Source organism: Ascidia mentula, chromosome 4 (genome assembly GCF_947561715.1).
Source record: "Ascidia mentula chromosome 4, kaAscMent1.1, whole genome shotgun sequence".
NCBI lineage: Eukaryota > Metazoa > Chordata > Ascidiacea > Phlebobranchia > Ascidiidae > Ascidia > Ascidia mentula.
The window spans coordinates 18,360,622-18,371,782 of record NC_138569.1 but is presented as its reverse complement, the minus strand read 5'-3'; the positions used below and the strand labels follow the sequence as shown (position 1 = coordinate 18,371,782).

The 11,161-nt window shown below is 38.9% G+C and overlaps 2 protein-coding genes across 2 annotated transcripts; one reads left to right on the top strand and one right to left on the bottom strand.

The window, feature by feature from the left end:
• Positions 1–1,810: 1,810 nt before the first annotated feature.
• Positions 1,811–3,748, bottom strand: LOC145898757 (lysophospholipase D GDPD1-like). Its single transcript, XM_082987348.1, has 8 exons — positions 3,589–3,748; positions 3,477–3,519; positions 3,285–3,420; positions 3,055–3,225; positions 2,883–2,972; positions 2,687–2,820; positions 2,522–2,627; positions 1,811–2,369 (listed from the first exon to the last, which is right to left on the bottom strand). Exons 1-8 carry the CDS (start codon positions 3,740–3,742, stop codon positions 2,214–2,216), a joined length of 990 nt encoding a protein of 329 aa, XP_082843474.1. The 5' UTR covers positions 3,743–3,748; the 3' UTR covers positions 1,811–2,213.
• A 1,901-nt stretch (positions 3,749–5,649) lies between these two features.
• LOC145899627 (beta-hexosaminidase subunit alpha-like) lies at positions 5,650–10,832 on the top strand. The gene is made up of 14 exons (XM_082988507.1): positions 5,650–5,810; positions 6,168–6,304; positions 6,402–6,490; positions 6,553–6,615; positions 6,703–6,749; positions 6,819–6,929; positions 7,012–7,113; positions 7,550–7,715; positions 8,148–8,295; positions 8,766–8,925; positions 9,315–9,489; positions 9,740–9,830; positions 10,052–10,156; positions 10,219–10,832. Exons 1-14 carry the CDS (start codon positions 5,655–5,657, stop codon positions 10,280–10,282), a joined length of 1,614 nt encoding a protein of 537 aa, XP_082844633.1. The 5' UTR covers positions 5,650–5,654; the 3' UTR covers positions 10,283–10,832.
• The last annotated feature ends 329 nt before the right edge of the window (positions 10,833–11,161 follow it).

Below are 11,161 nucleotides of genomic sequence, written 5' to 3'. Positions count from 1 at the left end.
GACAACGGGTTTTTCGCTCCGACTTCACGGCTTTGTTTCCGCGTTCATCAGTTGCAAAGTTCTTTTATGACCACCGCTCGCCCTTTGTGGCGGTTGTAGCACGCCTCTAGTTTTATATTACGACCCAGATCTGTTTATTGGACACGATTCAGTGTGTTTGCTTCGGTCTGTAACTTCCAGCAGTGGTGGTCGTGTGTTGATAAGCTTTACAACGCTTTAAAAAACCCTTGAACAGCGGGACGAGCGCCCTTGTGTTTAATAAGCGTCAATACGCCGACGTTGCCCACTCCATAGCGTCCTCTGTTTAGTTAATAGACTTTTGTGCAGCCGGTCAGCTGGACGCGGTAAACACGATTTGATGTACCCGCGCTTATCTGATTACAATCGAACAAGACCCTCATTGAAATTGCGCATCAAGTAGCTGACCATATGCCCCAGGACGCTATATCACCACTCAAGTGGACACCGCCCAGCAACTAACCTGATATTTGTGCCGCAATCACTGAATATAGTAAAGCTGCTCAGGTCACAAACAAATTTCAGGTTACAATCCTGGAACAACTGGCAAGATAGCCTCAGTACCAAGGGACGTGTACGGGTAATTACAAAAGCCCTTTGTTTACATTGATCGTCCTGTTTTGTATCAAGGTTGTTTGGCCGAAGACAAATGCGAATTTCATGAGGTCCCACGGGCTATCCACGTGGACTGCTTCTTAATTAGTTATCGATAAAATGACAGAAGGCACACCCCACGGCCGGCGTCAGATACGAAGATACACTGCTCACGAAAAAACACATTCTACTGGGTAAATAACTTGAGCTGACACAGTTATCTGACACCCTTTCAACCTGGAGTGGGCAACAGTACACTTTTCTGGCTCTTAAGATATAAAACAAATAACCTGCTGGTGATAGACGACACCCGGACAGCGGCTTAAAAAGCGATTCTAACAATCCTTAAACCTAAGCTCAACAGATAAAAACGGGCGGCAGTGGTGTAGGTTACTACGCCTGAAAGAGTGTGAGCACATATGCAAACACCTAAACCAAGTGCCCTCCGTAACAACCCACGCATACACGACCCCAGCGTGGGCGTGTGCCGCCCTCAGTTGCTTTGTTTGTCCATTGTTCGTTGCCACTTACTGTGTGCAGCGAGGCACGACGCTTCGATGGTTGCCAGCCTTTCGAGTCAGCTGTTCCGTGCCGGGAGATGGAAAAAACAAGGGGCGCGATACGTTAGCCGCTGCAAACGAGTAGCCGGAAGAACCCTTGTTGGTGAGAAGGGCGTGTATGTGGGTCACGGTACGTGTTTTTATTCGCAGCGTATCGGAGGGCTTGCGCACTCTGCAGAACATCCTGCTTGACACTATTGAATACGGTGAAAAATTTAGCAAACCATATCTCCGCAGTGCTATTTAGAATGTCCCGTTTATGATCCAAATGATTTTTCAAAACCTTTTCTCTGTGTACTGAGTATAGGTACTATTGCCTTGGTTTAAAATAGTAATTCATATATCTTTTTTTTAGGCTATATGTTTGCACGACAAAAACATAATATTTATTTCCAAAAACGAATTTTGTAATCAAACACAATTACTACATAAATAATTTTCCCCGTGTTAGATTGTATAAATTTATTCCGATTGCCTCAACCAATCCTTCAATTGTAGTCTCTGATTATGTGCTTCGCCGCTACATGGCGGTAGAGATGCGAATTTCACATCTGTTTGTTTACAGACGACCTTTGCTTGTAAGAAATCAGAAAACCTTGGCTTGTGTGAAGAAACAGACGCAGTGTTACATACAATTTATGCGATATATTTTTTCTGCAAAACAAACTGAGAAATCGCGAAAAATGTTCCATTTCCATATTGCATCACAAACAATCAGTAGATCTTCAAACACTTGTAAATCAACAACTTTGGTACTTGACACAGGATGTAGCAGTACAAAATACACAAGATGAAAAATGCTGTGGAGATCTAAATTATAACTTTCAGCTACAAATTGAATGTTGCAAAACAACTATGCATGACTTGAATCTATGATGCAAAAGTTTGTAAATCAATTCCAAGAACAGTGAAGTGAGTAAATGAAGAATGTTAATTATATCGTAAAAGCAAGAATAAAAAGGAACCAGCACAATAGTAATAAAATACCAAACATATAAATCATCACTGTAACAACATTATTAAAAAACACTCCATGCAAGCTTACAAATCCTCTTCAAGTCTTTTTCCAACCCAATACTGTGGATGTTCATTTAACCATGCTGTAAGTTTGGTTGGACAATCAGTCATAACGCCCTCAGCACCAATCTTAAAAGCATCTTCAAAGTCTTCCTCTTCATTCAAAACCCACAGGTATGTCTGCAAAATTTTAACTGCATATTAGATTTCTTTAATCAAAATAAATAGAGACAGTCAAACCAAATTTTTATGTTATGGCAAAGTGAGATGTGGAAAATTACACTTCTGGTAAGATTTGAAACCCTGTGACGTGGGGCATTCTGCTAACTTACCGGTATTCCACGTGCTTTCAGATGGTTAATTAGTATCCGACTTCTCATCAGAAATCCAACAACTGAAAAAAGTCCTTTCTGCATCGGGGTCAGGGTCATAGAAATACTACAACAACAACCAGTAAAATAAAAGTAGAAAACTGTAACATTGGAAGAAGAACATACCGCTTAAAACAATATGGATGAGGTACTTCAAAAAATGACTCTTTTAGTGGTATGAAAGGTAGTAGACCAGTGTAAAACCACAAATATGTCAGTGCCACTCTTTTCATGGAAAACATTATGGGCACGTCAGGACACTGAAAACAAAACATTTTGGTGTTAAAAAAAATTTAAACTGGATATAAAGATATATTTCCACCAGTTTGTGAAGTTTTTCTACAGTAGTGTTTCTGAAGTTGCCCCAGACTGTAATTTTCTCTCGATTATATTTTTGAACAAGCGATGCAGCCTACAAAAAATTGGTGTGTTGTAATAGAGCAGTGCATACTGCGCATGTTAATTGTTCTGATTCAACAAGAAAGACAGCTTACTTCGAAGATAAGATCTTCCTGTGGGCCTTTAACATCCAGGTTAATTGGTGTATCAGGAAATGCTTGGAAAACCTCTTCCAGGGTAGGCATACCCTGCTTTTCCTCACAATTTTCACAGTTGTGGCCTCCGTAGAATGTTACTTTTAGAGTGTCCTTTAACTTTGGCAACTCCTTGAAACAGTATTTACACTGTCAAATACAATAAGAGTTCATTTGTCAAGATACACCACCTCAAATGTCAAGTCGTTGATTTTGGATTCAACATCACAGCATCTAGCCAAATCCTCATCGTGAGACACAAGTACCACATTATCTTTGGTTAATTGCACATCAAGCTCCAGCATTTGGGTCCCAGCTTTAATTGCACTAAAAAGGCAACCAAAATGTAGATACTACATACTTGCAAGTAAAACACTACTCACTGTCTGTATGCAGACATGGTATTTTCAAGTCTTTCCGCAGCGCCTGAAAATGTTGGCCATTATTTTGGAGTGGTGCATGTCTATGTGTATTGTACAACTCAAACACATTTACCTCCTCTGTGACTTATATGAGCACAGTAGAAATGACGTTTCTTCTTTTTATGAATTGCTGTAGGGCAGTTAAGTAAAAATACTGAAGAGACCACATAAGCACCAAAGGTACCAAGAACGGCATATCCAACCGTTGCTCCCACGCTTAAAGTCATGTTATTTGTTATCCTGAAAAAGAATTGTTCCTTGGTAGATTTATAGTCTGCAGATAAGTGAAAATTAAATTGTACCACCGGTATGCAATTGAACGTGTAACTATAAAACTGCAGCGTCATAATGAAATTGTTACTACGCACGTTTTCAAATCAACGATGCATGACAAAACAAACATAGAATTTATTAAAATCTACGTTGGTGAAATTTGATTTGAAGGTTGTCCTAATTATTCTATTTCATGTGTGGATTTATATGTTTTCCAAATTTATCTTCCTTTTCACAAGTTTTGCCAGACAACAGCATTGAACAATCTCATGCTCGATCCTCTGACAAATTCCAACAAGGTTTTTAAAGAGGATGGTCTCGCCTGAACGGGTATTGGTAACTATCAAAGTATTGCAAGCCTGTGCCAAAGATAGTCAAACCAATGGTTAACGTCCAGAAATGAAACTTTACCCACAGCCCAAATGTGCAGATTATAGGCGTAAACCCAAACATTCAGAACTGATGTGCGCTTGTCAAAGTACGTTTCATTCTATGCAATCATCAAAATCCATTGAGAAACAGCAAAGTTCTGTGTGTTTGAGGTTTTGTCGTCCAGCGTTTCATTGGTCCTCTTGTCTCGTAATTGCATTACAGAATTTACGACATAAAACACCAAATAATTATTTCTCATTTCGGGGACCCTGCAGTGGCAAATGATACTTACCGACTTCCATTTTCACAATGGGTAAAAAGGTTATCCTTTTGTGTGACGTGATTATACAATATCAAGGTGCTGTATTTAGTTGATGGTCAATAAATTAGCAAAGCTTCCCCAGTGAATATAGCCTATTTTGTACAGAGGATAACCACGTCATACGCAAGTTTTTAGCACATTTATAAATGCCAGGCCCCTAATTTGTTAAACTCATGATAAGCCCATAGTAACAAAACTTCCAAGTATTAGCTTTTCATTACGTCGGTGAAACGCACGCTTATTTTGCGGTTATCAATCTACCGAATCCAAATTATCCGGCCGGATTTGTCTGATAACTGCTCGGATCAGACCGGGCGGATAATATGATACTGGGAACGTCACTACGCTAAGCCCAACATGTGTCGAAAGCGACCAAAAACTTCGCTTAAAAGAAACTGATGGAAAACACACACTGTGCGTGGTATATGAGTTAGCAATATCTTCATGTGGGGGGTGGATAGTTATTATATTCATGAGTTTATCTACTTTTGCTGTGCTTTTTTATTTTTAGACCACATCGGGATTTGAACCCTAGATATCCAGGACACGAATCCCTGTTAGGTTCTCTTGTACAGGTATATGGTTCGGGCGCTTCACCAATGTTGCCAATTTTTGTGTTCTGCACGACTCCAAAATGCGTTCAACAAGAATATAACCTTCACCTTTTGAAAAAAATACGTAAAATTGCCCTAAAATTTGTCCAATCTTTTAAATCTGCATTATAACATCGTTGTAGCAACGTTGTACTCCCCCCTTACAAAACAACCGTAAGAGGGCACTGTGAAACTGCAGAACAAACAAAACGTTCATTGCCCGAAAAACCTTACGTTGCGTATCAAGAATTTAAGATTCTCATAACGATGTTCAAAGCTTGCTGTGATTACACTGCGCAACAATCTCATAGGCCTAATTGACATTGCAAGCAAGGCAATTTTGCATTTGTTTTGTTGAGAAACCTGTAGAAATGTACTTGGAGGCAAAGTTTGTACTTTTTACAAAAATATTTTTGGTGACTGTTGATTGCTTTTTTATGAAAATGTACATGTTTATTACTTTTTACTTTACAATAACCAATAAAATTTCATAAATTTGCACGACATTTTTTTAACTAAGGCTTACATGAAATGCATTCACTTATAAAAACCTTTGGATATTCCATACAGCAATTAGCCATGAAGTTTATTGGTTTGTTGTGTTTGTTTCTTTTGTGCATTGGTGTCAATGCAAATTCACAATTCAATGAAGAGCATGTGGATGTCAATGTAAAATCTGCTTCAATTCCTGGTTCTGTGTGGCCCCAACCACAGCACTACATGTCAACTGGACAGGTTAGCTATTCTTTTCTGCTTTCACTTTCACCTAGGTGTTGGAGCCGGAGCGTTTTATTTTTTTAAATGTTATTGTTTTTGCCAAAAATATCTGTGGAGCCAATCTCTCAGCTTACAATCTTGTGTATAATTTTTTTTTATGATATATACAGGTAGATTTAATATATATAAACAATATTGTGTGTAATGTCCTGTCTCAAAATTACACTGTGTGAAATATGGTGCAATGCACATGTTGGATGCAGTGTTGGTCGATATGCCAATAGGTCACAAGACATGATTCCACATGTTTGCCAACAATGTTGATTGCATCACAATAATGTGGTTAATAGTTAACACTTGTATGTTGATCCACAGACTTATCCGGTAGTGGTGGAAGCATTTCAATTTGTGTACTCTGCCACTTCACACAAATGCAATCTGCTTGCTGAGGCTTTTAAAAGATACGAAACAATCATATACAATAATGTGGCCACCATGAAGCTTAAGTACATGTAAGTTGTAAACCAACCTTTATAATTCAAATTCATTTTTTTCTTCTGTTGTATATATATAAAAAAAAAATTTCAATTAAAATGCATTTATTTGTAGCCCTGCTGATGTTGCCTCAATTAAAACATTGGAGGTTGATCTCCAGGCTCCTTGTGAAGATTACCCGAGTGACCACATGAAGGAGACATGTAAGAAAACTAAATAGACAGCCAACCACTTTCTTGATCCAATACAATACCTATTTTTTTAGATGCATTGGATGTTGCTGACAAAGCAAGTTTGACCTCTAACACTGTGTGGGGGATTTTGAGAGGTAAACTTCAGTAGTGCATTGTTAACACCATGATTAGGCAGCAATCTGTGTGTAAAAAGATGTAAATCATTATTTTTGTGCACACAGGCTTGGAAACCTTCTCCCAGTTGCTCTGGGCATCTGATTCAATGCAGGTAAACAACTTGTTACCTATACAAGTGACTCAGTGTTGGTTACCAAATGCTTAACATTCAACATTGTAGGTGATGGTAAACAAGACAAACATCATCGATTTCCCCAGATATGCATTCAGAGGTGTTATGATTGATACTTCTCGACACTATTTGCCACTGAATGCCATACTTCAAACCTTGGTAATTGTGTTATATTTTTTAGTTGCCTTTCATCTGTACGTATACATATAACTTCTTCTGTAACTTGAACCCCCTTATTTAGGAAGCGATGTCTTTCAACAAGTTTAATGTATTGCATTGGCACATTGTCGATGACCAGTCCTTCCCGTATGTGAGTGATGTATACCCCGATCTTAGTGTAAAGGTAAGCTCTTGACACATATGAAAAATAAAGGATTGTAGGATTTAAAATGTTTTTACTTTGGTAGACATGGTAAAGGCAAGCATATGTCTAATAATCATATTGTAAGTAAGTTTATTAGTTTCGCTATCAAGGAAACATGGGACAATGAACAGGATAGACAAATACTTCCTTTAAAAAATTGGGGGTGGGGATTTTTTTTCACACTTATGATGAACCATGGAGTGTTCGTAAAGAATAAATCAACCAAGAACCTACATGTAATAGTTCATACTCTGGCCCATTTTACTTGGGGTCAAAAGAATCCAAACTCGCAATTTAGTCTTAAAATATCCATTTAATTTAAAAATGTGTTTGCAAAAGGTGGTATTGTTCAGTATCCTCCACAACAGTATCAATGCGTTCCAAACTTCACCGATGCTTAATGACTTACTTACAGGGAGCGTACGACGACAGAACGCACATCTATACCCACGATGACATCGCCGCAGTGATCGAGTTTGCTCGTTTGCGTGGAATTCGCGTCATCCCAGAATTTGATTCTCCCGGTCACTCAACTTCGTGGGGCAAGGGTCAACCTGGATTGCTGACTCCCTGCTACTCGAGTACGTATTTCCGGTTATTCTCAACTTTAAAAGACTCGAGTACGTTCATCAAAAATATCTACACAGACGCCTTAGTTGCTATGACATTGCAGCGATTCCGCCCTCCAGTTATTCTAACCAAAGGGCGCTTTGTGTTCGAGTTGTAACAAATTTTTACTCTGTGAAGAACCTTCTTTATATCCCGTTAGATCCTTTGTATATTAAATTTATACAGAGAACAAATCGGACGGAACGTATTATTATATTTTAAGAGACTCACGTATGTTCATGAAGCATAAACACATACGCTGTAGCTGCTACATGGCGTTGTCGCGTTCCTGCCGTCTAGTTAACCTTATCGAAAGACGCTTTGTGTTAGGGATGTTATAAATTTTTACTCCGTAAAAAACCTTCTTTATATCCCGTAAGATCCTTTCTATTAAACTTATGTAGATGAGAAACCGGACGGAACTTACGGCCCCATCAACCCCACGGTCAATTCCACCTACACTTTTATCAAGAACTTATTTGGTGAAGTGAGACAGGTTTTCCATGACGACTTCATTCATCTTGGTGGCGACGAAGTCAGTTTCAGTTGCTGGTTCGTATGAGAGCGGATTCTTGCTTTTGTGCAATTTGTTCTGAAATTCGAGAACAACGTTTTTTATGAACACCAGTAACATATTTGCTCATAAGTCTGAGAATAAAACGAATGGCCCATACTGTTGGTAACATTGTCATGTATTGGCATGTACGAAAAACGTTTCGGCAAGAACTTATGCCATCATCAAGTTTAAATGACGCGGTTGGCGCGAGCTTTATCTGTGACGTCAGTCAGGTCAGCTCAGCTTAATATAATGGTGGAGCTACACCAACCGCGTCATTCAAACTGATGATAACTTTTTATTCTCAGAACCTTATTTATGGTTAACAACTTTAGAGGATATAGTGTTAACGAAAACGTTCTGCCTCTACATTTTTGTTATATTGAAATTTCAAGACAATTCCTCGTTCAATTTTTCTTTTGTACTATTTTTTTCATAGAAAATTAGATGTACTATTTTTTTCCAGGCAGTCGAATCCGAATATCACGCAATGGATGAAGGAGCAGAACATCAGTGGTCAATACAACAAGTTGGAGCAGGTTTACATTCAACAGGTTATCGATATATCCGAGACCATCGGGTACAGCTACATCGTGTGGCAAGAAGTGATTGACAACGGGGTCAAGGTAAGTTCAACAAAACCATTCACAAAATTGACTTCTTTCTACGGACATCATTGTCGTCAATACAACGCCAGTCGCCAACCAAAAAACTGGAAACATGATCAACAAAGCAAAGTCCATGCAACTGTGCCTGGGAAATGTCTGTTGGAACGTCGAACGTAATAGATCGTTTTTTGCGGGAAGAGCTCAATTCACGTTAGCCATGTATACCTCGGACCTCAGTAATAAACTAAAATCTCACATAACGTGTCAACCAACTTTCAAATATACCAAACAACGAAGATTTTAGTATGCGTATAGTTAAAAATCATGAATTGTATACCGGCTCTGCGTCCCAGATAATGCGGTGATGTCCACAACTTGATGATTTAACTTCTTTTTGCAAATAAAAGGTTCAGAACGACACGGTGGTCGAAGTCTGGATAAACAACCATCCAGATCAGGAAGTTGCCAAGGTGACGGCCATGGGCCTTCGGGCAATTGTGTCCGCCCCCTGGTACCTCAACATTATATCGTACGGACAGGACTGGCACAAATACTACATGTACGACCCATCTAACTTCAACGGTAAAAATGGTTATCAAGTGGTTTTGTAAAGTAGGTTCTGTAGTAAATTAATTCATGGCGCATTATTTAAAACGTTCGTTTCGCTCATGGCGTGATTCAATTCCAATTGTTTTCCCTTTCCCGCACAAAAAAAGTATTTTTTTATCGTTTATATTCCTAAGATGGCAAAGTTACATGGCTGAGTTATATAAAACAGTTCTGTTTCCCTGTGTAAATGTGGAGACGAGTTTTTAACTTCTGTTAATTACAGGAACCGATGAACAGAAGAAGTTGGTTATGGGTGGTGAGGCGTGTATGTGGGGAGAGTACGTTGACGGCACTAACCTGAGCCCTCGATTATGGTATGACAGTTTTTTTGATTTGTAAACTACTATTTTAACTTTAATGTCATTTAATCAATGAAGGAACTGATTATTTTGGATTTAATTGAGCCATTTTTATGCGTAATTGTGGTAAAATTTTTATAAAATATCACAGTGAAAAGGAAACCAATGTGTGCATGTTTATCAAACAAAATACACAGAGTTGGTCCTCTTGTTACACCCTGTTATGCTATTGTTAGGCCAAGGGCGAGTGCTGTAGCCGAACGGTTGTGGAGCGACGCTTCCGTCAACGACGTCAATGCCGCCTACCCCAGGCTCGACACCCACCACTGCCGCATGATAAGGTAGAATATTTCAGCCTGGTGAGGTTTGAGTCAGGTAAAGAATAATTGACCATTATTTTTAGGCGTGGTATTCCTGCCCAACCTCTCTACATCGGCTATTGTCCCCACGAATGGAAGAACTACTAACTTCATCAACTAAAACTATTCATTTCACTCAATTATCTCCTATTGCTTTCATCTTCATCACGCGCTGAGCAACTGCGCCTTATGTCTCAAAGACTGCAATCCTTTTTCACTTCTTTAAATACCAACTAATTGTTCAGTGAAGTTCAAGTTCTCTACTGTCACATATATGCACTATACGCTAACTCAAGAAAACCCTATAATCGTGATTGTTTGTGTAATGTATTTTGTCATATTGCAATTTTGTTTTAGCTTCTTAGTTTCTCGCCATTCTTTGCAATGGTACTAGAGGGATCCAGCTGTACAAGTGCCCAAATCCACTAAGTCCCTAGCAATGCCACCCGTTAGAGCAGTATTGCAATAATGTATACGTTGAAGCCCGATTATTCTGAAAATTTGCTTTTGTGCTTTGCTTGCGTTTCATTAACCGATTGTGCAGCATTTGCGCATAAAGAAAATTTTGTGTGATATAGTTGTGCCTTTTTGGTTTGATTTTGCTGACGGAAAATTTGTAGTCATACTGTTAGATGTAAAAAAAACAAATGGATACAGAGTTTTCATTTTTATTACCGATGTTGGTTTTGTTCAAAACTCGTTCCATTGCAAGAACTAGAGCAACATCAATGGTCAGTATTCGAAAGGGAAGTCGCAATCATTTACAAACAAAAAAGGCAAATCATCATGTGACAGGGGTAATCCCCGAGAACTGTGAAAATAAAAAAGCAAGAAACATGTTCGTTCGTTTGATAAACACTTAGCAGTTTCACGGCGGAGGTTTTGGAGCGTGATTTCCTATGTTTTGCTTCCGTTGTAATTGGCGCTTAACGGAAGTATTGCACAAGGTCGTTGTGTAGAACAGCTTCGCTGCCTTGGTGTTGGTTT